Genomic DNA, 27963 nt, shown 5'->3' on the forward strand with positions numbered 1-27963 from the left:
TCTAGCAGTATCTAGCACAATGAATGGCTGAAACATAAGTGTTTATTGATTGATCTGTAAATCAGTTAAAAAAAGGCTCAACTAAATCAGGAAACCTCAAAACCCTTGTTTCATGGACGCCTATGGTGGTCTGGTGGAGCCTTTGGACCCCTCGTCTGAAAAATGTTCTTAAATGCATAAAATGTATAGGATTTAAAGGAAACTAGAGATGAATAAAAATAAAGATATAATTATTTTCCCATTCAAGTTCATAGATTCTCTGAAATCTGTCTCAGGTTAAGAATCTTTCAACTAAATGATCTACAAGGTCCCTTGTGTAGTTCATCTGAGTTTGGGACTTTGAATTCATTGAGAGCCTCAGCTCCTTTGGGGCTTTAATCATCCTGGCTCTATTTTTACAAGACCACGCTTTTCTTTTGTAGTCATCTTCAGTTACTTAGTCTTTCTTCTGCTTCCCTACACAGGACTGATGGGGTCATAGCCTCAGATTCCTGAATTTCTCCACGTGAGGTTATCTTACCAATGTAGAATGCTACTCTATTATCACCTTTACCTATTGCTCCTTTCAAATGTTCAACTCTCCCAGTCATATTCAGTTGATGGAGTCACAAAAGGTTCATAGTAATCATAAAGTATAAGTAAGAGAAGTATTTAAGGAGTTTTTCTTATAATCCCGCAAATATGTGTGAATAAATTCCTTAATCAGCTTAGAAGGATTATAGGACCTTGGCCACTGGGTGATGGCAAGGAGCTCTTTAGAGAAAATATCTTTTGATTTCTTTCAGGAATTGCTTGGACATAATATGTCCATATATGTATACACACATACCATATGTATACATAAATATACACATATGTATGAAAACACACCATTCATTGGCCGAGGAGCTTGGAAATTGGTGGTTGATGTGGAAGGATCTAAAACAGTGTTTGTCACATAGGTATTTAATAAATAATTCTTGACTCGAAGAAGACTCCAGTTTCTGTACTAGTAGGGAGCAAAGGACAGAGAGAATTTTCTGTGTTTCCTCCCAATACACACCCAAACACATGTGCATACAATATATACACATGTACATGTACATACATACACGTGTACATGCACACACACGTACATGAACATACATACACGTCTATACACATACAAACATGTACTGGTGATGTTAGCAGAGATACTGGACTAGTAGGAGGCAGTACATCTGTTGGGGAGTGGCGATATATATTATAGAGAGATAGATAATAATACTAGCTAGCATGTATATAGTGATTTAGGATTAGCAAAGGAAGTGCTTTACATGTGTTATCTTATTTGATCCTCATGATAACTGTACAAGGTAGCTGCTAGCATTCTGATTTAAAGATGAGGATAAAGTCATTCAGTCATTAAATCATCAGGAATGTGTCCCATAACGGGCAAGTGTCTGAGACTAAATTTGAACTGGGGTCGTCTTGATTTCAAATCTGGCATTCTATACACTTACATGCATCCTACAAATATTCACCTAAGGGAAATGCAGCTTTAAGCAGAGAGAAGAGAACCGACTATGGGACTTAACAAAGGTGCAGCCCAGCTGAGTGGCCCATGCAGTAGAGACACTATTACCCAAGGGGAGCTGCACAAAGACTATTATCAGAAAAGGCTTCCAGGCCTTGCAGTAATTGTATCTGCCTTTCCCACATGTGTATCCTATACCTGTACCTCACTACTGTTGTACTCAAGTCCTTTAGTATCTGTGGGTGAGTGTGCCCCAGAGTTTTTTGAGAAATGTTTTGTATTTACTGTTCTCATTATACCATCTTAGTAAAGGCCTTTGCTAAGAGCTAAGTGATTCTGCTGGTGGATTGTTAAAGGGAAGTATACTGATGGGGACTTCTGTGGTACAGCAATAGGAACACCTATTCACAAGTTACTCTCGATCCTGAGGTAGTAGTTACCCTCTGCAAACCCAACTGCTGAGGGCATGGCTTTAATGACAACACTTTCAGTTCAAGTTGGATTTTGAGATGAAAAGAGGTACTTGTCATTGTACATTTGGCTAAAGGGGATTTACCTTGCCCTAATAGCAAGTATATGTCACAAAGATATGATGGAATTCATTTCCAACTGTGGCAACTTACCTTACTTTTTCATAGAAATGTATTCTATCAGAAGGTCATTAGAGTTAGGCAATGTGAGTTCTCTTAGCCACCCACCAAATCTTCTAAGCCTGTACTGCGTGTGTCTGGGACTTTTTATGTCCCTAGGTGATGAGAAAACTGTGTCAGGGAAGTCAGGGCTACTCAGGTTCAAGGGTAGCTTTATCTTTCTTTAGGTAAAGGCTCCCCCAGGTTGTGGGTGGGAGGAGAGAAACTCCATTAGGGAAATTCTGGTCTTATCACACAAATCTGTGAGTATAACTATAAGTTGGGGGCTTATTCCAGAGGGAGTGTTATATATAAAAAGACACCAATATGGAAAGGGTGTTTTTAAAAACGACCTTTCCTGTGCAAGACCATTTCTTTTTGTGTTATGTGTTATATGTGTTATGAGTGATACAAGTGGCCAGACCATTTGCAGTTTGGCAAATAGGACTTGCCCAAGTGCAGAAAAAAAAACTTAGGACCTGAAAACAATGAAATTGATCAAAACACTTATATATAAGATATATGTGCTCACTCAGGTGGTTGACTATGTGAATTATGGACAATGGCATTTATGAACTTCTGCTCCCTAATTGGTGAAAGGGAATTTTCTGGACATTGTGATTCTACAGTCTAGTTTTCTAGTCAGAGAAGGCAGTGTCTGTCTTGGGGGATACTTCATGAGTATCCCCAAGTTTGAGAGTTTAGGGATTTAACCCTTTAGTCAAAAAAAGGGACTCTCCTGATTAGAAGAGAGAGAAATTTTTATAATTTAAAAATATAAATGTGATGGAAATCATGTCCGGAAGACTAGATTTAGTCTTGGCCCTACTGCTAATTACCTGTTACTTTCTGGAGCTTCTCAGTAAAACAAAGAAGCTGTATAAGGTGATCTCTTAGGAACCTTTGTGCTCAAAAATCCTGCAATACTGTGACTATCGAATTGAGAATCTGTTTTGACCTAGTAAGAAACTGCTGCTTAGTTCAGAGCCTAAAAGTCCTCATTTCCGTCCTCTGTTAATGGTATTCTTTTTCAGCAGGTTAACAGCTTCAAACATCTGTTGATGTTTTATTTTCCATTGAAATGTCTGAAATGGATAGTAGCTGAATGCGACAATTAATTTTGTTTTCCTTGATTATTTTCAGCTGCAGAAGTAACTCCTTTACTTGGCAAATCTGTTTTCGGTTTTAAAAAGTCACAGTTATCTGTTGTTAGCTTTGAAATATGTACTTGTGCTGTGTGAAAAATATAAGCTAGATTTCCCTGACTTTCTAAAAATATCTTAGCTACACTTCGCCATCAAGGGTTTCTATGAAGAAAGTAGCTTATTGATAGGATTTAGATAAGTTTTCTGTATAATGAAGGAGTTGATCTGGATGTCCTCCAAATTCCCTTTTAGCTCTGAATTGCTATGATTCTAAATACCATCCTCTTCCTCCTCCTCCCCCTCCTCCTCCTCTTCCTTCTCCTCCTCTTCCTTCTTCTTCTCCTCCTCCTTCTCCTCATCATCATCATCATTACCATCATTATCATCAATCACATGAGGTCATAGATCTAGAATCAGAAGAGACTTTAGAAGCGGTCTAGTCCAACCCTTCATTCTTACATGTGAAGAAATAGGTCCAGAGAAGATGTGACTTGTCTTAAGGTGGCACAGGTAGTGAATGACAGAGGAGAGATTCGAACCCACAGTCTCTTAATCTCAAACCAATGGTTTTCCCACTGCCATGCAACAAATTCCAGTTATGAGAGATGGGGCAGCTAGCCCAGTTTTTCTTGTGCTTTCACTGTTTTAAAACATTTCCTTAAACTCAATGTATTCTGGGACCAAAACATGTGCAGAAAAGTTATTTTATTCAGATATTTTGGTCAGACACAAAAGAAGTGATTATAATACACATTTTTATTACTTTATGGTTTATGTCTATGTTAAAGACACGTCTTTATGTCTTTATGTTAATGACAGTTACCTCGTTGTAATTAGAAGCAAATTTATTTTCTAAAGAGAGACAGAGAGAGTCTCCTTAACCACCTCAACCTAAAGGTAAAAGAAAAGCCTGTTCTTTCCTAAAATGACCTGTCACAGAAGTGAAATAAGTCTGTCACAATTATCTTTCTCACCTTCCACCTTCCCTTCTCCCCTCTCCCACCCCCAAAGAGAAACCATCAAAGCTATTGGATTTACTTTGAAAATAAAGCATTTGGCTCAAGTGGTTTTACTTCAAATGTTTACTGGGAAGATCTTGGCTATATAGCAAAAGGAGCATTTAGGTTTCTGGAGAGTTCCTTGAGAGATACACATGTAATAATTCTTTTAATCTTTTTTATAGTTAAAAAACCTTTTTTTTCAGTTTTAGAATATGTGAGGTAGAAGAAAAAAATATCCTTCTTCCTCTGACATTTAAAATTTTTATTGATTATTATTATTATTTTTTTTTTGGTGACAGCTATGGAAAGAGGTCAGGACAGGGAATTACTTTCTAAGATCATCTGGATATTTTATGCCGGAGGCAATATGCTGCAAGTTACCTTTGAAGATGTCCACGGTGTCCTCACACATTGTTCTAATAAATCATGGTGCCTTCACAACAGAAACATTAAACTATTTTAAACTGAATGTTGGCTTTCCATCCTGTGACATTTTTGAAACAGACGAAGGGACAGAGCCACCAATGAAACTTGACAATTTTGACTGCTTGGTCGTGCTTTGTACTTTAATGTGCATCCATTCTGGGAATGTGTGACTATGAAGTTTTGTGGACTACTTGATGCCTTTGGCTGTTGCTTTTCAAAGGAAAAACTGTGGTCACAGCTAAGGGGCTGTTGGAAGCAAAATCATGTTCTGGTGTGAAGTGAGTGATTTAGTTTAGAAAAAGTGCACAAGTTATTCAAACTTGCTATGCTTCAGTTAAATTCCAGAAAACTGGATAAAAAGCCTTACTGAAAACCAGATGCTTGTTCCTTATGCCCTTGGGATAAAAGAAAACAAACAGTGCAACAAAAGACATTTGACTTCAGCGTATTTTATTGATGGGTTTATTTGAAGACATCATGCTAATATTATACAGAATATGTAAATACCTAGTTTGAGAGATGATATTATCCCTTATTGAAGAGATTCACTTGATTATTTTTAGCAATGTCTTAACAATTAATTGAGAATAGTTATCTAAGAATTAATGATTGAATTTTTTTAGATGATGGGGAGACAACTTTGCTTTCATGACCTCAGAATTAGCTGGATTAATGCAAATCTGTTATTACTAATGGCAAAATTGGTAAAATTGCATGTCCTGGGGATGGTTTGTCTGTATTGTAATCTTTGCATCTAATTCATCTCCCTGCCTCTGGCCTCTTCCCTTTCTCTTTCATCTTCCACACAGATGCCAAATTGATATTCCTCTGACCAGGTCACTCCCCTGGTCAGTGACTCCATATTGCTAGCAAGATCAAATACAAAATTCATCCACTGACATTTAAAAACCTTTACAATCTATTTGCAACCCACCCTTCTAGCTCCCTTATTCACCATGACACATTCTATGATCCAACCAATCAGATCTATTTGATGTTTCTTATTAAAATAAATTCTCCTATTCTTCCTTTAGCTATGTTTTCCCTAAGCTCAGAATGTTCTCTCTTCTGTATTGCATTACTTAGGACCTCTTGCTTCTTTCAAGGGGCTCAATTCAGTTACTATATTCTTAGAGTCACTTTCTGTTCACTGGTACTTCTTACTGCCCTCCCTCCAAAGTTTGTCTTTGTTTTGTATTTTTCTTGTATTTACTTACCCATGAACATACTGCATTCCGTTAAAATGTAAGCTCTTTGAGGGCAAAAACTGTCTTGATTTTGTATGTGTGTCCCCAGAGCTCAACGTTAACAACCACTTATGATCCTTGCTTGCTTGCTTAGGAAAAAAATAACAACAAATCATTTTATGGCATCACATCTCTGACTTGTCCTGAACATAGTGGGTGGTACTGTTGATTTTGGAGGTGGGGAAAAAATCTACTTTGAAGTATTTCTGACTCCCAGATGGTGAAAACATAGAAGAGGGGTCAGGCCATCGAGGAAGGACCTATTGAGGATGGGAAATTGAAGGTATTTTAGGGAAGAGGATAGGAGAAACTATAGGAAGTTCTTGATGCTCTAGAATGAGTATGATATTGACAATAATACAAAGATGGTATCCAACTTTGAGAAAATCAAGCAAAATCTTATTCTTACTACAGCCTCTGGTAAATATAGATGATAAGATTAAAAAATAAACCTTCGTGCTTTTGTTCAGAATTTCTTCAGGGTGCAATGTTTTTGGTAGGTTGAATTAGAGATGATTGATTATTTTTTGAATTCAGATTTTAAATTCACACGTAAAAATAATTAGAGAAACACCGCACCACATAACTGGAAGAAAATACTTGAGAGGTACTTTGCTGGCATGAACATAATGTTTATCAAAGCAGATTGCAACCATATGCATATGCTTCTCACTGTGGGTAACTTTTGTCCTAAGAGTGTCCCACATACATGGACATCTCAGGCAAATACTGCTGCATTGCCACCTTGGGTAAATACAAATGATAAAATTAAAATATAAACCTGTGTTTATTATTAAACCTGTTGAGAATTTCCCCGGGGCACAATGGTTTGGGTAGGTTTAATTAGAGATGATCATGTGACTTTTAAAAGAACACTCAGATTTAAAATTTATATATAAAAATAAATGTTACAGAAAAACTGCCATAAAGGATCTACCCTATGTTCTCAGGACTTTTCCTCTTCTTTAAGGACTGTGGGGTATGAGTACATTACGCAGGATCTCCGTCTATTTTCTCTCTTTCTTGGTACATGATCAACTTAACTTCTTTTGTAGCCACGTATACTATTGATATTTATATAACATATTCTATATTAATGTGAGGTAAATTAAAGAACAGACTCAGAAAATCATTGACTATTTGAATAGAAGAAATTAACCAGAAAGTGATACATTCTTAATAGTATTTAATAGAATGGACAGATCATGGAAAATAATTGCTAAAATTTTTAAAAGGGCCTCAGGCTTTGTAAGAGGCTAAAGTAAGTCTGAAAAGCATTCACTTAAGTAATTATCTTACCTGCCAAGTACAGATATTGAAGAGCTCCTTCAAAGAGGTAATCATGGACCCATTGGGGACCTTAAGAGTCCCAGAAATTGCAGCAAAAGCTGGAATTCCATAAATAACTGTCAGGGGCTTAATAAGATCATAGATAGGTAAAGTCAAACGACAGGAGGCCTTTTCCACAATGACTGCTGTTGTCAGGGGTTCTTGCTCCAGGGATGGAAAGATTCCATTCAGTAGTCTATAAAAGAGCACAATATGTTGCGATTGTATTAATTCCTTTGTGATACTGGCCTTTAAGATGGTCTCTGATACATTGTGGTTCCATTCTTCATTCTAATCACAGATATGTTTCCTTGATTCCACACAAATATCTTGTACCTTTGTATCTCCTCTACCCTCCTTCCAATTCTCCTCTCCACTTTGTGTGAATTGAAACTGTGCAAGAAAGCATAGTACTTAGTGGAGTCATTCAAGTGAAGAGAAAACAATCCCATTGTTTATATCTTTGGTTACAGAGCAGAGTATGAAGACCACTGTCACTGAAACATCATTTTGGAACTTTTTGTTAAAGGAACTAATTATATTTGACTCATTTTCTTAGCATCTTTGTAATGTTGACTTTGGCATAAATCCATGCTTTATTATTTTATTCACATTCCAAACTGGGATCTGAGATGAAGACAGGTAAATTCACTTATACCACAACTAGTAGGTGGCAAAGGCTTTGGCTAACAGATCAATGCTCGGACTCAGAATGCTATTTTTTTCACTTAGCCTAGCAACTCATCTTCAGAATTGGTCTGGCATATAATTCTACCTAAGTGTGTTGAAAAGGGAAAATTGGTTGAATGAGACAATAAATATGATTGCTATTTTTATATCAGAGATAAGATCAGTTGGTAGAATCATTTATGGAGTTCTGGTTGTAAGTACTTGGATTAAAGAAAATTATAGATTTTCTAGAATATCCAAGACTACACAAGATGCTGCTGTCAGTACCAATTATACATTTATATGTGTATTTACTAAATTTCTCATTACATTATTGGTAATAAATTAGTTCTTCTATACTAGGTAACATCCCTTCTCCCAATATAGATATATACATGCCATATGTGACCCCCCCAATCTATTTATGTCCATACACATACCATATGTCAACTAAAGAACATTTCTGAGCCTGTTCTTAATAGCTGCAAATCTTATAAAGGATACAGGGTTTTGAAACTTCATAGGGTAAATATCTGTGTTTTATTAACTGACACTCTCTCATGGGGACATATCCTGCCAAAATGGATACGTGCCTGAGTTAAGATAAAATATTCCAGAAAAAAAGAAAGAGGTTGCAGCTAAATGGAAATATGGCTAATGGATTCTCATTAGACAGGCAAATAAAAGAGTCATTTTTATTGTATGCTTGAAGACACTCTTGATAAGTATTTGCAAAAAGACCATCATGAAAATAATTGCAGCTCTTATACCACCATCTATCGCAGAAGATAAAGTAGAGAAATTCCGTCAGTATATCCTTTGATCCTCAGTGACTTCATTGCAAAGGCAGGCATATATGAGAATGGTGAAAATATTAACTGAGAGTAAGGACTGATGGAGGCAAAAGACTTGTAGATGATTCAGAAGTCTCATGCCTATAGATCATGAATGCTTTCTTTAAAAGAATTGGAAGGCACTCAACATAGCAAGGGCCAAATAAAATCACAGAAGATGAAATTGATTCTATTTTGGGGGACAAAGAATGACTTGTTATTGATGTGGTAGTCATTCCTATATCAGCTGTTTATGTACATTCAGGCCACCAATTTAGAGCAAAGATAAAAAAAATAAAACAAAGCTCAAAGAGGATAAAGATAAGGAAAAAGACACGGCATACAACTAAAACAATTAATTCTGATCTAAATGAAAAAGATATTTATGCTGAAAAATAGGATGTCAATGAGCAAAAGATATATGCAATGATTATAATGATTTCATCTAGCAGTTTAACTCCTATAAATAAGTTGCCAGAAAGTGAAGACCTAAAGATCCTAAACAAACCAAAACCTTAGTAATTCTTGACTTACTCACTGACTGGAGAAACATGGAAGGTAGAGGCAGTATCAGTTAAAAATATAAATGTTTGTAAAATCTTAAAGAGAAGAACAATGCTCGAGTATGAGCAGCATTAACTCTTAAAACAGAGAACAGCAGTAAAGAATCAAACTACTGTGAAGAAAGTTTTGTGAGACACAGCTAAGTAAAATCATCCTGGAGGTATTTGAGGCTGAAAATGGAAGGAAACAGAAGAAAAAATGAAAAAGTATATGAAGATTTTTGTTAACACACATTTTCACCTCCACGGACAATCAGGTCACAAAACTTGGAATCCAATATCCACATTCTGTCTGTGCTTATAGAAGATGCACTAGAGAGCAGAGATAGAAAAAGGGGCTGGATTAAACTGAGTATTCCTATAGGAGATGAAGCAACACAACTGAGAAGGTGTTGAGAGATTAATTGACAAGGGCACCAGGAGGAGAAGATACCAAAGGTATGGAAAGAACTCAGACCTTATTAATACAAAAAAATAAGACAACTGCAAAAGGTCAATAACTACAAACCTACATGTCTATTTTCCTTCTATATGGTTTTATTACAATCCAAATACACATGCACATAAGTTGTCATTGAGAACAAAATGATGAAGGAGAAGGCAGGATTTCCAAAGTGATATTACATAGCAAACTACATTTTTTAAATAATTCATTGATTGAAAGATGTAAAAAATACAAGGATCTTTATTATTATTATTTATTTATTATTATTATTATCTATTATTATTCTTTGTTGCTTACAAAAAATATTAACAAAATCCTGCTTATTTCAATTCTTTTTATTCTTTTTGACATCTGTTGATTAATTATCACCATTTTTGGTAGATATGGAAAGATATTTACAAGATCACCTAGAGATGCTATTCTGATGGTTGCCTCCAGAGAATACGATGGGGGACAAGAAGAGCTATGTATCTTCTGAGAGCTGACATTATCTAACCAGGGTGACAGTTCATAAATATTCAAAAAAGCAATAATAATGCAAAAATCAAACAATAGCTCAGGAGAGCAACAGTGATATCCTGTCAAAGTTACTTTGATACCTGAATGAATCTATGCTTTCATCAATATGATTACTGCTTCCATCAATACAGATTGAAGCTCAAGTCTGATAAGCCTGTGTGACTTTGTCCATGTCCTTCCATGAATCCTTCACTGGAAGTTCATCTAACATACTGAGAACCTTCCTCTACAATGATGAACATTGCCTAGATACTAGGAGAACTCCCAGGATGTCAATCATTTATTTATCATTATATGCCTGATCTACAACGTTTTCATGTGTAAATGTCTCTGATCCTTTATATGACTTCTCCTGTACAATTTTTATTAGTGATATTTTGCAGCCTGCCCATTTCCACCATGCATCTTCCATTGTCCTTTGGGTAACTCATATTTTTAATTCTTCAGACATTGGTGTATCATGGCTCACAGCCGTATAGTGTCACTGGAAGAATATTGATGTTTTAACATTGAGATGGGTCTTAGTTTCAGGGAGAAGCTTCAGGTCTTTGAAAGTACCATGTAATTTCTGTAATTTTTCTTTTCTTCCAATTCTCTTCTGGGCCCAGCTTATTGTCCATTCTTAGCATTTTCCCCAAGTATATCAGTCTATGATCCATTTCTATGGAAAGTTCATCCAACTGCTTAGCCTATTCTAAATAATAGGATTTCTTCATTTACTTGGTGTTGAATAGTTAGTCTAAACTGCTTTGAATGATTATGGCTCTCATTTAGGAGGCTATGCAATGTTCTGGGGCTTGATGCAATTAACATAATATCATCTGCAAAAAGGAGTGTGAAGGACTTCATCTCTAGGAAATCTTTCTTTATTTTGAAATTTGAATTTAATAGAATTAGGAACATCTCTGTGGAGAATTTGTCTCCCTGTTTTATGCCTCACTTGATATTAAAAATCTGAGGGCTTTCAAATAAAGGCATCTTTATCATATCTGTAATTTGGCAATGTGTCATCTCAGAGAAGTCTGGTTATAATTCCCATTACAGGGGCTTCACACACCTTATGTAGGCGTGTCAACTCTATCCCACTCTTTCTCAACCTGCTTTTGTGAGAGGAGGTCTCCCAGAGAGAAGCCACCACCACGTGGTTATATTCAAATTTTGAGTCCCAAGGGTTGCTCTGTTTAGCAGAAATACATATTCCTTACTCATATCTATTGTTCTTGAACCCCCATCCAATGAATTTCCTATCCATATCACAAACCACAAATAATAATGACACATTTAGCTCTTAAACATAATCATTCATCTTTTTCTATTCCTTTAGGGTATCAAAATGTTCATATGTAACAGTGGCAGTATGTGTGTGTGTGTATGTATTTGACATTTGGTAGAAATCTCTTTACATAAATACTTTTTTCTCTCTTTGTCATCATTCTATTAATTTTGAAGGAGCAGTGTACTTTACACACCGTGCAAGGAATTATGTGTGATTTTTGACGCATAGGAGACCCTGTTGGAGAACATTCAGGGCTGAATTTTGTACTACCAAATCAAATCTTTTTCTTTTAATTAGTCAACAAACAGAAAGTACAATGGGATCTTGTAACCTTTAAAATTTTCAGTCAGTTATGTAATTGTAAACAAATAGTCTGCTGTCAAATAGCATTTGCAAAAGCCTGCCCTTCTTACCTTCATCAAGGGTACCCTTGAAGTTTATACGCATTATGTTCACAAAATCTTTGAAGGGATGGGAAATTAGGCATGAAAGTCAATATTTTCTGTTACCTTTTTAAAAAAAGTAATAATAAAGTCCATATATTTTTCAAATCATTGCACATCCCCCTCCATCTCCTTACCATATCTTGAGAATAAATCCCTCAGTGCTTTGACAATCTGTCACCTCTAGCATGAATCTCTTCTGTGTATGCTTGGTCTGGTCCTTAGTTCATGGTCAACGTCTTAATGTTAATATGATAAATTGTTGGATGGTCAAATGAATAGTTCAGAAGCAAAGAAATCCCTTTGGGTGAATGTGGTCAGGAAAACTTTCACGGATGACTCAGTTTTAACTGTTTTGCACAATCACAAAACTTGAGAGTTGAAAGGCACCTTGGTGGTTCTCTAGGCTAGGTCAATCCATATACAAGGAATTCTTCTACTTTAACTTACTTGACAAATGATTGTCCAGCCTCTGCTTGAAGGCCTCCAAGGAAGGGAGAATCCATCACCTTTTGAGGGATGCCATTCTACCTTTGGACAGTTCTCATGGTGAGTGAGCGTTTCCTAGCATCAAGCCTAAATTTCCCTCTTGGCAACTTTTCATTGCTCCTGGTTCTGCCCCTTGGTTCCAAGAACAAGTAGAATCCTTCATTGACATGATAGCCTTTCAAAAGGTGAATATAGCTTTCGTGTCACCCCTGATACTTCTTTCCTCTTGTCTAAACACGTGCAGGTTTTTCAGTCGATCCTCCTGTCATGAACTCGGGGCCCTTTGCCATCCTGGTTGTCCCTTGCTGGGCACTTTCCACTTTATCAATGTCCTTCTTAAACTGCAGTGTCTAGAACCAAACACAGTACCCCAGATGAGGAATGATAAGGGCAGATTACAGAAGAATCATCATGTCTCTGTTCCTAGAAGGTATTTCCCTGTTAATGCAATTCAAGGTTTTAATAGCTTTTTTGGACAGCCACATCATATTGCTGACTAATATTGAGCTTACAATTTACAGAAACCCAGATCCTTTTTTTTGAAAGAGTAGTTGCTTTCTGCCATGCTTCCCTATGGATAAGACAATAGTGAATACTAGGATAAAAAGTCCCAATGAGAGAAATTTTTAGGTGAAAGGAATGGTATAAGCAAAAGCATGGAGGTGGAAAGTTATAATATACATTTCAAGGCTGGTGGGAGGTTTAGTCTGTCTGGAATAGAGTTTCTGGATGGGAGATAAGTAGGGGATAATCTTAAAAGATATCTTGCTGGCAGATTGTGGAGGATTTTGAATACTAGGTAATCCTAAAAACAATGAGGAACTGTTAAAGGTTTTTTTTTGATAAGGTAGTGAGTGACACAATGAGAACAGTATTTTAGGAAAAATAACCAGGCAGCTGCGTGCAAACTAGATTGGAAGAAGATGGAGACTGTAGGCAAGTAGAACAATTAGAAAGCTATTGCATTATTCTCAGTGTGAAATAACACACAATTGTTGCTTTAATGTTAGAAGCTTTGTTTGCTCTAACTTCTCTTTCCTTTTGCTTTCTGGGGAATTGGGAATTCAGAACTCTGGTTTGCTGAACCTCTTTGAATGTGGGTAGTTGATAGCCTAAGAAGTCTTAGGATGGGACAGAAATGGGGCTATTGATGGTTACTGTGTTCCCAAACCAAAACACAATTTCCTCAAACTGAATGAAAACTGATTTCCAAACTCTGGGGCCATTAGTGGTTGGATGGTAGCCATTCATAACACAGACTTTCCATAAACCCTGTATGGCTGTCTCCCTTTTCACCACTTTTAATAAACTGGGGATCTTTTTTGTCCCTGAGTAGGGTAAATTATCATGGCTCAGTGACCTTTAGTCAGTATGGTTAGATGGTTAGATGGGGGTCGTGCTTCAAGTAGAGCTGAATATGTCTCATTTCGGGGGTAGAAGGGTCTGAAATAATCCTTCTGTGCCCATAGGTCAATCATGATGCTTCTTTATACAATCCTACTTTTTTTCCCTTTCTTTATTGGTCACTAATGGGTGGAAGAGAAAGAATGATGGCGTTGGACTGTATGACTGATGGAGTAGAAGTATATTTATACTCCTCTAGGGTTATTCTGTTATAGAAGAGTTGTAGATAGAAACACTATATAACAAAATTCTCAATTAATATAAATTATTAATTTGTTGAGATAGATGTAAAAAAACCCTCTAAATCACAGCATCTTAGATTGAAATCAGGAAGGGACTTCATAGGCAATGTAATCCCCTCCACTCTATACAGTTGAGGAAACTGAGGTCTGGAGAGATTAAGTGACTTGCCCTGGGTCACCCCTTTGGTAGAGGCAAGATTTGAACTCAGGTCCTCTGACTCCAGTCTGACTACTTTGCCTACTACACCAAATCTTTTCCATTTCTGGGATTCTATGAATATGTGGTTAATTACTTTTTTCTCCCCCGAGATTTACTTTTTTTAAAAAGTGCTACAAGAAACCTTATAGGATATGTTCTGAGTTCAATGATAATCATTTCTAACTTCCATATCTATATCTTCAGAACTGTTTAATTATTATTGATTCTCAGAATGATGACCTCAAGGCACTGCAAGCTCCTCAGGTGTCTGAGAAAAAATTTAATATGTTCGTTATATTATTCTTACTAAGGCAAAAGAAGCGTATTCTCTTAAAGAACATTCCAATAACAAAAAGCATTTAAAATTGAATTAAACAATACTCTGAGGATTCCACTTGATCAAAGTTTAATTATACTTATGGCAGGTTTAGTATAATTACACTTTTTTCCTTTTAGGTGAGAATAAAATGTGGTCCTGGAAATTTTAAAATAACTAATTGTTGAGTTAAATTTTTTCTTCTTCTTTTATTTATAGGAACTACATAAGTAAATGTTATAAACGGTGTTGGCAAACCAATTCTGAGGTTTCATTTCACACCCAACAAGTTTCCAGATTGATTTCATATTATTCTTTAACATACTAGCCACAGTGTTCTCCCGGTTCTGCTTGCTTCACTTTGCATCAGATCATCTAAATCTTTCCAGGTTTTTCTACAATCATGCTGCTCATCATTTCTTACAATACAGTAAGTGAGCACAATCATATACCACAACTTGCTTAGCCATTCCCCAATTGATGGATAGCCTCTCAATCTCTAGTTCTTTGCCACCACAAAAAGAGCTGCTATAAATATTTTTGTACAAATAAATTCTTTTCTCTCTTTTTTGTAATCTCATTGAAATACAGATCTAGTAGTAGTATTGCTAGATCAAAGGATATGCACAGTTTGATAGCCCTTGGGGCATAGTTCCAAATTGCTCTCCAAAATGGTTGGATTAGTTTACAATTCCACCAACTGTGCATTAGTATCCCTATTTTGTCATGTCCCCTCCAACATTTATCATTTTCCTTTTCTGTCATATTAGCCAATCTGATAGGTGTGAAGTGGTACCTCAGAGTTGTTTTAATTTTCATTTCTCTAATCAATAGTAACTTTGATCACTTTTATGACTATAGTTAGCTTTGATTTCTTCTGAAAACTGCCTATTCATATCTCTTGGCCATTTATCAATTGGGGGTGACTTATTCTTAGAAATTTGACTCAGTTCTCTATATATTTGACAAATGAGGCCCTTATAAGAGACACTTGCTGTAAAAATTGTTTCCAAGCTTTCTGCTTTCCTTCTTTTTTTTTCTTTTTCTTTTTTTTCTGCTTTCCTTCTAATCTTGTTTTTATTGGTTTTGTTTGTGCAAACCCTTTTTAATTTAATGTAATCAAAATTATCCATTTTACATCTCATAATGCTCTCCATCTCTTGTTTGGTCACAAATTTTTCCCTCATACATATATCTGACAGGTAAACTATTCCATGCTTCCCCAATTGTTTATGTCTAAATCATATATCCATTTTGACCTCATCTTGTAAGATGTTGGCCTATACCTGGTTTCTGCCATACTGTTTTCCCAGCAGTTTTTGTCAAATGAGTTCTTGTCCCAATAACTTGGGTCTTGGTTTTATCAAATACTAAGTTATTATAGTCATTTAGTGTTTTAACAATCCAGCTAGCAGCTGTTGTTGGGGTAAAAGACCAACATAAGCCCAACAACAAGAATGCTACCAGCATGCTGCAAAAGCATAAGTTCTTTTGATCTGCTTAACTAAGGAAAGCAAGGTTTAAGGGGTTGACAAGCTTACTTTAATTGAGCATACAAATATCACTCACTTAGTGCGGGGGAAAAGACCAGCACCCTGAACTTCACAGCAAAATACAAACAAAGTACAAACGTCAACAGACAGACCTTGTCTGATTCAAATCCCAGTACATAGTTACCAGAGTTTAACAAAGTCCCAGTATCCGGGTTACAAGCTGGAGGGCCCTTAGCTACAGCTGCCCGGAGTCTCCACATCAGCATGCCAGCACGAGTGAGAGCCCTAAACAAATTACAAACATTGACAGACAGACCAAATACAGATTCGTAGTTACCAACATCTAGGTTCAGCCCGGGAGCTCATAACGTGGGCTGGCCCAGAGTCACTCGTGCTCCAAAGAAGAGAAAGCCAACCTCTGGTTTTATATCTTTTTCAGGGTCAGGGGTGAGTCACACATGCGCCTCACCCACATGACCTAAAATCATCACAAAGAGGCGACTTAAACCCACCTGGTCTAAGAGCCTCTGATGTCCCAAACCTATCACTCAAACTCATGTGTAAACTAGGCCCTCCCCTGAGTTAGCCCCACCTTGGGCCCCACCTTAGTTACCAATCCACACCCACATAGGTTTTACACCTAATAGGGGTTTGGGCCCGGGGCTTAGCACCTAGTAAGGCTCAATGAAATACACTGAATTACTCAAAGGAAACAAAAGCCAACTAAGTACTAAGAGCCCATTTTGCTTACCAACACATTTAGAGTTAGGTGTAATTTTAAAAAAATTGTTCTTATTGAGGAATATCAAAAACTTCATGTTGCTTCTAGTTGACTGCCTATTTTCTCTTATTACATATTTAGTCCTGGATGGAAAAGGGAGCTTACTGGAGCATTGATAGCCTCATCTACAACTCAAGTTGGAGAAAAATAACCTAGAGATTTTAAATAGATCATTATTATCTGCTCTGATGGAGGTGACTAGCCACAGATAATTCAAACAATAGACAATAGAAATGCTTATCTTTTTACATTTACATATTTGTGACCTTCTTCACTGGCCTTGACTGCCTTCCCTTGCTTCCTAGTACCATTAGCTTGGCTCAGTCTCCAAAGATAATAGACAAAACAGATAATCTGTTTGTGGATGATTGAGAGATATCAAAAACATCTTAGTGCTAGATTTCATTAAAAGTGAAAAGTTTACACATTCCTGAGAAAAGGCTTGGCAATATGGTGCTACAGTACATGGATAGGTCTGAAGATATAGAGATCATATTTGTGAGTTATCTTACATCATTTCATGCTTTAATATGATTCAAATATACTATGATATGTTTTTGGAATATCGCTATTATTATAAAATAGCTTGTTGTGATAGAAAGAATACTGAATCTCCCACCTCCATGCCTTTACTCTGGCTGTCCCTCATATCTGCAAGGAACTTCTCCTCATTTTGTTGAGTTGATGTCTATGGGACATCTGGTTAGAGATGTCCAATAGATAGTTGGAGATATAAGATTGATGTGTTCTTTTTGCTTGTTTGTTTAACCTAGATTCTCCAAGGGGGTAGTGTGTAGGGGGAAAAGCCAACAAATGAGAGATAGGGATATGTAAAGAAGGTGAACTGAAGATGATGATTTGGTAAAGGAGTGGAGAATGGTAGAGTCTGGAGCCAGAATAATGTCACAACTAAAATCTATATGCCAGATTCTGTCAAAGTGGGTTAAACTGAGAGCTGTCAGGCATCACTGCTCTCCAGTGACAGATGCAAACACTAACTAGCTAGAGACAGAATCCAGACCCAGCCAGCACCCATCTGAGATGCAGGGATAGGACATTGGTTAGGATGACCTGCTTTGATGTCCCTCCCCACCCCCAAACTGCCCCCCCCCCAGCCCTGGGCCTTTCTTTGTGTGGAGAACATCTTACTTGCTGGCTGCCTCACTCTTTTGCTTTACCTATTCCCTAATGGGCAATTGGATGGAAAGGAAGCCAGCCATGCTGCTCTTATCCCCCCTCTCCCTTTGTGGCAATAGAATATGGCTATTTTAAAAACTGCTATTTCTGTAAATTGTTTTTTTCTCAATATTTGTGTTTATTAAAATCCAGGTGGTCATTAGAATCTATGCCAATTCTCTTAAATTTAATGTTAACAGTGAGACTGGAAACTGAGGGAGGACAAAACTGTTTTGAGAGGGTAGCTTTAAAGTGTTGAGGTTTCTCCCTGTAAAATCCAAATTTACATTGCAGCGTGTTTAAGGGGCCAAGTGTTCAGTTGATGATTTATTTGATAGGGAAAGAGAACAATCTTTGGGAACATAGGTGGGTTAAATAAATAACTAGGGGGATGGCTGTTTTCTTTTTACCCTGAAAGACCTTTCTGGGCTTGAAAGGGGAGATCCCATTTTTGAAGGGAGGGGGGCCACTAAGGAAAACCCAAATACCAAACAGGGTGAGAGGCAGAATGAGTTGTATGGGCATGTCTACTAGGTCTCTGCTTCAGTGAATGAATGATGGCTTATTTAGCCAAGCCTGCTAGAATGGCTGGGTGGGGGTGGGTATGCACACACACGTATGTGAGTATGTACCTGTATATATAATATATATGAAAATGTTTGCCCCAATAGAACGTAGACTCCTTAAGATCTGTTTCGTCTTTGCCTTTTTAATTCTGGCACTTAGCATGGTGCCTGGCCCAAAGTAAACATTTAACAAATGCTTGTTAGAGGACCTGGGTTTGAATCTTGTTTCTTTTGCTTTTTGCTTTGTGATTATTGGCAAGGCTTTTAGCCACTCCATACTTCAGCTTTCACGTCTGTAAATGAAACCACTTCTACAGAAATACAGACATCAATATATTAAAAAACAAACAAATTCACTGGCTTCCCATGACCTAGAGAAGCTTTAATGTCCACCGTCCCTCTAAACCTCATGATCTAGTTCAAGGCTGTCCAAAATGTGGCCCGCAGTGCGATTTATGCTGCCTGCCTACAAGTATAGAAATTGACATAAATAATTTAGTAAATGAAGCCGAGTTACTGCAGAGCTCTCACTAAAATGGCAAATCAAAATATATTGTCTATTGTTTCAATAGAAACCTAAGGTTGGACAGCCCTGATCCAGTTCATACCTACAGACAATATTAATTAAAAATATCACGTACAACTTGTTGAATTGCTTCAGAGTGTTGTTTGTTTTATTTGTTTTAGGTCTTGGGAGTTGATGAAGATAGCATGGGTGGCGGTTGTTCTCAGAAGTTGGCATCAGCCAAATACCTTCGTCTTTTGTTACTGGTGTTGATCCCATGTGTCTGTGCCTTCATTCTCTTATTGGTGATCCTGCTTACCTTTGTAGGTAAGTAATTCTAATGTCAAAGAAAAATAAGTTTGCAAAGCTAAGTTAGAAAAATTCTGCAAAAGAGATCATTTCTTAGTCTCATTGAAGAGGAAGTGTTAGTGGCAACATTTAAAACTTTGTTAGTTACTCTTCTATTTGCATCCTCCGTCTGAGTGAAGTCCATCTTGTTCCTTCCTCCTTGCATTTATACACAGCATCCTTCCATCTAAAATGCCCTTCCCCCTTCTTTTAGAGTTAACATATTAGAGTGAGGAATATACTGACTCAAAGGATCATAGATTTAGAGCTGGAAAGGAGCTTAGAAACCTTTAACGACTCACTTTCTAGTTCTACCTTTGCTGGGTGACTTTAGTCCAGTCATTTCACTTTTTGGGGCCTCAGTTTCTTCACTTATAAAATAAGTTTGCTTGGAATATTTAAGTTCTAAGTGACCTCTCAACCCCAACTGCCCAGGACATTCAGCCAGTCTATGTCTTTGCCTGTTTTCCCTCTAATCCTTCCAAGACTGGATCAAAACCCCATCTCATCCAAAAAACTTAAAGTCTCTGATTCATGACTCTTATATTATGTGTCCCCTACTTCCCAGGAATTATTCAATGCATACTACTTTTATTTGGTGTGCTGTTTTGAAGTGGTCTGTCACTTCATTTATGTGTGGTCTGTCTTTTCACCTAGACTGTAAACTTGAAGGCAATGGCCATGCCTTCTTTGTTCATTTCCTGCAGGTTGTAAAAAAAAAAAAAAAAAGTGTGTATGTGTGTGTGTGTGTATGTGTGCGCGCGCACGCGCGCATGTATGTATGCATGTATACTATCAAATCAGGTGCTGAATAAATGTATTTGAATAGCAAAAAAATACTCCTGAACTTGATAGAGAAAGTATATAAACCTAGATATTAATGTTGATTTATATGCTTATAGGCATATTATGTAGTTTCTAAATGGGAAATTTGAAACTGAGAATGCATTTGCTACTTAAATATTTACCAGAAATTAATTCAAGAAAAAAAACAGTAGTTTTTTTGTTTTTAATTCTGGAGTCTGGTGAAACCTATTTTAATTTTTAACTAGTATTGAAATATTATGGAAAACAATCTTTATGCTTTTTAACATCCTCATGAGTGATTCTATAACATGCAGTGCTAATCACATATAATAACAAAATATTTACTAGTTTCCTCCCAAAGCATTTTCACTTATTTTTGCCTCTCTCATTTTCTTCCTTAACAGCTTTTCATATCGTCTCCTTGTTGTTTTGTTCACCATTAGCCTTCTCATGGCCAGTGATAGCCACCAGTCATTTGTTTTAACAGGTTTATAGCCTGGAAATGTTAAATTTCATACTGAAAAATATAATGATGGTGTTGAAAATATTAGTAACACCTAGTATATATCTCTACTACACATAGCCATGTATCTACTGAGAAAAAAGTACGTTCACTTATGTTCAGCCCAGTCTTTCCTTTAGGCTACGAAGTTAGTATAAGATAGAACAATTTTTTTCCCAAATATATTTTGCTTTGAATTTATTTTTTAAAAATTCTGAACATCTTTGCTTTACCCTTGATTTTAATGGAAAAGCCTCTAACTTTTCTTCATCATGTTGGCTCTTGATTTTAGATAGATACTACTTACCATATTAAGGAAAGGTCCATTTATTTTTATGCTTTCTAGGTTTTCGTTTGTTTATTTGTTTTTAGCAGAAATCAGTCTTGGATTTTGTCAAAAGCTTTTTAAACATCTATTGCTATAATGTGATTTAAATCATCATGATATAGTATGTTTATAGTTTTCTACAAATCGAATCAATCATGAATTCCTGATATCATTTTTAGTATGTTCTATCTTTTTTGTTAATAGTTTATTTAACATTTTTTGCATAAATGTTTAATAGAAATATTAATGTATAGTATGCATTGTTAATCTGGGGTACATAGACCTTCAAGGGGTCCAGGGATAGATTGCAAGAGGTCCATGAACATGGGTAGGAAAAATTGCATCTTATTTTTTACTAACTTATAACAAATCTAACATTCCTTTAAATTATTTAAATTTTAAAAACTTTACTTGAGAAGTTTATTGGTTTCACCAGACTACCAAAATTGAAAACAAAAAAACTACTATTAGTCTTGAATTTTCTTTCTCTTTTTTGTCCCTTGTTTAGGTCTTAAAAGTGTAGTTGCATCATAGATTTTTTAAAGTATCCCTTTTCCTATTTCTGTTAAGTTTATGTAATATTACAGTTAATTGTTCTTGGAATGTTTGATATGTCACTTGTATAATTAATATAATGCATTCTTCTGCTCCTGGGATTTTTTTTTAAATTTGGGCATTCATTTGTGGCTTGTCTACTTTCTTTTTTGTAACTATTCATCCATTTCATCTAAGTTTTCAGTTTTGTTTGGCATATTATTGGACTAGTTTCTGATAGTTTCCTTTATTTCATTTTAAATTGTTGTGAATTCTCATTTTTAGTTTTTAATAGAAAACAACTTGGTTCTCTTCTCTCTTTTTAATCAGACTAGCTAACTATGCTTTATGATTACAATGTCCTTTTCTAGATTTTCACCATTGTCCCTTTAACTAAAGAAATGGCCCATGTTTGCCATGAAAGCCTCTCTCTTAAAAAGGAAGGCTTGCTCTTCACTCCCCCACTTGGAGTCCCTTCTTCCATATGTCACAGAAAGAAGAGAGAGTGTGTAGACTCCAACATCCTTAGGGCATCCTTATGTCTCAATATGAACTTTACAAACTTTTCCCTGCTGCAACAATCACAAGTTAAGTTCTAATTTCTCTCAAATAAGAGAGTAACATTCCACACCCTAGACAACTTTCTAGTTGCTAGTTGAACAAGATAACCCTTGAATTTAAATGTTTCCTTAGTAACTCCCTAGCAGACTGTGGTTTTTCCAGTTGGCCTTCTATGGATTTTAGAATTACAGACATCTCAGTTGATGCCTTAATTAGTATTGTTTGAACTCTGAAAGAGCCTCTGTATTTTCCCACAAAACATTATATTTTCCATAACATTTTAGAACCATTGATTTTAAAATATTTTAAATCAGAGATTATAAGGAGTTTCATAAAGAATTTTTCAAAAATGTGCCTTTTTACACAGTCAAATCATTCACAATCTGTTTTCAGATTACTACAAAAAATATTCTTTCATTTTTGTATCATTACTGAGACATGATCCTATAAAATACATCTATATTAAGCTTCCTAAAACACTAAATTAAGCACATTACTCTTTTGCTTAAAGTTTTCTAAAAGCTCCATGCTACTCAGAGGAAAAAGGCCAAACTCTTTAGTTTGGCATGTAAAGCCCTCCATAATGGTTTTTATCTTACCTCTACACTCTTACTGTCATCCTAGCAGTGTCCCTACCTGTATGGTTTTGGGCAAGATAATCAAGATCCTTGGGCTTCAGTTTCCTTGTCTGTAAATAAAGTTGGACTAGGTGACACCTAGTCTCTGCCTGCTCCCAATCTCCTATTATGATGGCAGCAGTCTGGTATAAATTCTTCCTATCAAATCTGACCCTTTCCCAAATGGACAATTCCAATGTTATATGTTAACTTAACATTACTAGCTTTAAAAAAAGGGATACTAATTTTTAGCAAGGGTTTAGAAAGAGTATGGCCAATTATAGATGTAGCTTTATTATATGAGAAAAGCCCTTAAGTGATGAGAAGACGAGAGAGTGTAAAAGAATGAGCAAGCTTCAATAAACGTTCCCAGTTAAGTCTAGGTTTATTGATATGTAGGTTCCCTTTGTCCTTCCCTATTTCTTTATAGCAAATATTTGCTCAGAATGCAATACAACCCAGAATATCTTTGTGAAGCGACAAAACCACTTATCAAAAATGCATTCAATAAATAAGCACAATTTAAAGAGAACAGGAAGGTAGCCTAAGTGATGCCAGCTTATCTGGCAAAGATGAGATAGTGAAGGGGGATCCTTTAATTTCTTTTTCCATCTGGAGAAAACTACAGTAGAAGAAAGGAGCTCCCTTGACCATAGGGGGCTAGATTCTTATATGGGTATGGATACACATGCTCACATGTAAAGTCTTATATACACACAGTAGATTTAATCAGTCTTAAGGGAGGTCTAGTCTTTAGGGAGGTAGTTTCTAGTTTACTTTCAGTATAGAACATGATGTATGTTCCCAGAAATAAAGGAGGAAATTAATATCTTCATTTGAACATTTGTGGAAGCATTTTTATTCTGTTTCCTTATGGAAGTTTGTGGTATTTCATTGGACTATTGTTTGCAGATTTCACGCATGAAAATTCAGAGCCTCAATGTGGTTCAGGGTCTGAAAATTTGAAAATGAGTAGCTGAGCTCTTGTCCCAATTGCTCCTCTGATCTGCAGTGGGAAAATTTGATAACTTGTGAATTTATTATTAATGTAGGCAATTGTGCCATATAGCAATCTAATGGTCTAAGAGAATTTATGTGCCTCCATAAGTCCCTAATTTGGTCCTAGGGAGTGATTTAAAATTAGGAAGAATAAAGTTCATTTAATGGGTCTGCAATTACACTCTTTGCCATACATTGTTAAGTCCTTTTGAGCAGTAACTATTTTTTAATGCTTTTTTTAATCATGTACTTGCTTATTATAGTAAAACAATTTCTACCTCATACAGCCCATTGAACTCTTAGTTCAAGTCATGCAGCATAAATATAAATTTATTTTAGGAGCAGTTGAAATATTCATCTTGCTAATCCTTACAGAGTTTATCTTTAGTAGAGGGGGATCCCCAACAAATTAAAAACTCCCAAATAAAATATCTTATGTGCCTTACAGTTATTATGTTCATTTTGATATGGCATGACAAGAAAATAAATAATTGCAAGTCTAAGAGAGTACTCTTTAAAAAAACCTATTAAAGAATATGTGAATGTGAATGCATTTTTAAAAAGCTGGTTTTTAGTCATCTCAGTTTTAGTTTCATTTAATGTGGGGTTGCTTGTATTCTAAAGAACCTTTACATTATTTTGAATTCTAGAACTGAAACATTGCAGAGAAATAATTTTCATAGAAGTGTTATTTTAAAAGCTGAATAACTTGCTGGAGTTTCATTATCTCAAACTAAATGTTAAGGTTACTCCTGGAGAGTAGAAAATTAAGCACTTTTAGAAGTTACATTACTTTTGTGGGCTATCCACATCCTCCCTTAGTGCAAGGAAGTAATAATTTATTCATATGTAGGTAAGAAAGAAACAGGCAGCTAGGTTGTACAGCGGATGGATGGCTGGGCCTGGAGTCAGGAAGACCTGAGTTCAAATTTGTCTTCAGACACTTATTAGCTGTGTGACCCTGGGCAAGTCACTTAACCCTCTTTGTCTCAGTTTCCTCATCTGTAAAAGGAGCTGGAGAAGGAAATGGCAAACCACTCCAGTGTCTTTGCCAAGAAAACCCCAAATGGAGCATGAAGAGTCAGACATGACTGAAATGACTAAACAGCAAGAAGGAGAGAAAAAAGCATTTATTAAGTGCCTACATGCGCTAAGTGCTTTATGAATATTATCTCATTTTATCTTCATTACAACCCTGGGAGGTAGGTGCTATTTTTATCCCCATTTTACAGGTGAGGAAACTGAGGCAGACAGTGCCTTGCCCACAACCACATAACTAGTTGGTATTTGAGGCTGGATTTGCACTCAGATTTTCCTGACTCTAGCCCCAGCGTTCTGCTCAATAGGCTACGTAGTTGCATGGTAATGCCAAAGAATTCTATTTTCAGTATTAATATAAACTATAAGGCTCTGGTTTTACTAAAACATTTCAGAATTAAAAGTTATTGTTCACATCCAGATTTTACACTTGCCTCATCTTAACTTGTGAAACTATAATTGATAGACCTAGTGTGATTTCCCTTCTTTGGAAGGATTTTTATTTCTTACCCTTAAACATTTAAGTATTTGAATTGTAAACCTAATAATGGTGGTGGATGGTGAAATAGGAAAAGCTTCTATTTAGTCTAAACTTATGTCATGGGAACATTTTGCACTAATACATAACAAATTTTTATCCAAATGTTCTAGTTGCTGAATCTAAATTTAAATATATTTCATTTAACAAAAACATTAACACTTCTAAAGAAATTCCAGGAAATAGTTTTAAATAGAGTATTTGTTTTTGTTATTGATTACAAATACTTGACAATTCATATATCTGTTTTGATTATTTTCTCTATTACATAGAAATCTTCAGTACTACATGCTGTTAACATAGAAATTGCATCCTAACTTTTAAAATAACTAAATCATGTGTATATCTTATTGCACATCTTTGGAAATTAATTTATCCAATAGCCAATTTTTTTAACATGCTGGGTTAGTAGTTGAAGAATTTTTTTTAAGGAAATTAAAGCTAAGGGAAAAGAGAGTTTTTCATTTATTTGACTTGAGTATTCATTAAAAAGACAACTGCCCTTACCCATTTCTCTTATAAATAATGTTCCCAGTATCTTATAAACACATAATGTAGTAATTTCTCTGGATCCTTCTCTCCATGAAATAGTGACAAAGCTTTGAGGATCTGGCTGCTAGCCAAAGTAATTAGAAACCTTTTTACTACTTGTAGTACAGACTTAATGATTAATTCTGTATTACCTAAAATACTTTTGACTTGTTTTTCACTATTTAAAAAATATGGTGTTAAAAATGGGGATATTAAAAAAAAAATCCTTCTTCCTTTGTGCTAATAGTTCACAGCATGGGCACAGTTCATGGTGTTTACCCTTTTCTTCTGTTCTAATTTTGGTGCTATTACGAAAGTTATAATGGAAGACCAACTGCAAACAGTTGCTTAAAAAACAAACTATTGAATCCAGGTCTTAAAAGTAGGTTTTAAAAGCTTTTTACTGGTTTAAGCGCAATGCTGAAGCATATAGTAGGTAGTAAATAAATGGTCATTCAATGAAGGAATAAAGAATGATGTTTCTTTCAATTAAAATGATTACTATTTGCAAAGCCCTAGGCAAAGCAGCAGAGCATGGTAGTTAGATCTCTAGACATGGAATTAGAAGGCAATTCTATCTTAAACTTACTTGCTGTCTGACCTTGGTCAGGTAACTTAATCTTCCTGATCCTGTTTCCTCATCTGGAAAAAATCAAATATTCAAAAAGGTCTGTGATCTTGTTGATTTGAGATTTACCTCTACAGATGTAGATCCCAACTTATCTGTGACTGCCTCCTCTCCCCGCCCCCCACCCCATCAGAATGTCGGAAATGAAAACTGCTAACACATAAAAGGACCTTAGGATCCATTGATGGTATAAGCTGACCATCAAAATCTTGTGTTGTACTCATGTACTGATGCTTATTAGGCCGTGTCTCTGTATTTCTGCTGTGACTATGACTCTGGTTCCTGTCTCTTTCTCTGGACCTTCCTTTTTGGATGCTCTTGGTTGCCTGGTTCCCCTCTCAAGAAAAATCCAGGTTTGATGATCTCTAGAAAAACCTTGTCCTGGTTGGTCAACTGATACTCTGGATGACTTTGATGCCTATGGCTTAACTCAGACAGGTCTTCAACAGAAGAAACTCCTGTATGAATGTTTCCACCAGGAATGTAGCCTGATGAGTAGATATGTTTGCTGAAAGTTCTGACAGAAATGAATTTTCATTGATAAATGACAGTATAAGTATATCAACATTATGTAATTCATAACATCACATAAAACATTTTATCTAGAAAACTTTAAAATTAGGAAGCATAAAGAAGAGTACGCAAATCTGGAAGAAATAAAATTCAACAAATGTATTCAGCATTTACTCTAAGGTTCTGTACTAAGTACTGGGGATACCAAAATAAAATTGGAACAATGCTTTACCTCAAGAAATTTACATTCCACTGCAGGGTGGGATGGGAAGGAGGGTTGGATATACCAGTGTATAGATAAATATCATACGAGATAATTCAGGGAAGGACAGAGCACTAGTGACTCCTGGGGTGAGGTGTGGGGCAGGGGCAAGGGGGTGGGGGAGAGAAGGGAGAATTAGGAAGCCTTCACAGAATGGGTAGACTCCTGAGCTGAGCCTTGAAGGAAGACAAAAATTCTGACAGAAGGCGGTTCATTTTTTTGAATAATTATTAAATTTTATTTTTACTTTATGGAATAAAACAAGCATTTGTATTACATAGTACAAAAAAGGATGATTGCACATGAGACTGCAAACTACTATGCACAACTTGCTATTCTTTTCAAATATAAAACAAAATTATCATATAAATTTCTTTTTTTTTCTTCAAAACCCTCCCTCCCTCTATCGTGGAGATGGCTACCATTAGACACAAATAGGTATACATACATGCATATATCTGTAAAATTATTCCAGGGATTGGATTCCCAGCATGAAATGGGGTACATGGGAACAACATTAAATTGATCTCTAGTTCTCCTTAGGCAAAAATATTATGTGTGTTTAG

The 27963-nt window shown here is 36.0% G+C and overlaps 1 protein-coding gene across 1 annotated transcript in view; it reads left to right on the forward strand.

The window, feature by feature from the left end:
- The window catches only part of CORIN (corin, serine peptidase), a 216528-nt gene that overhangs the window by 19887 nt on the left and 168678 nt on the right, over nucleotides 1-27963 (forward strand). Inside the window, exon 2 of the mRNA XM_036764058.1 lies at nucleotides 19374-19518. Within this exon, the coding sequence (XP_036619953.1) occupies nucleotides 19374-19518 (145 nt within the window). The remainder of the gene's footprint in view (nucleotides 1-19373; nucleotides 19519-27963) is intronic.

This window comes from Trichosurus vulpecula, chromosome 6 (genome assembly GCF_011100635.1).
Source record: "Trichosurus vulpecula isolate mTriVul1 chromosome 6, mTriVul1.pri, whole genome shotgun sequence".
Taxonomy (NCBI): Eukaryota; Metazoa; Chordata; class Mammalia; order Diprotodontia; family Phalangeridae; genus Trichosurus; species Trichosurus vulpecula.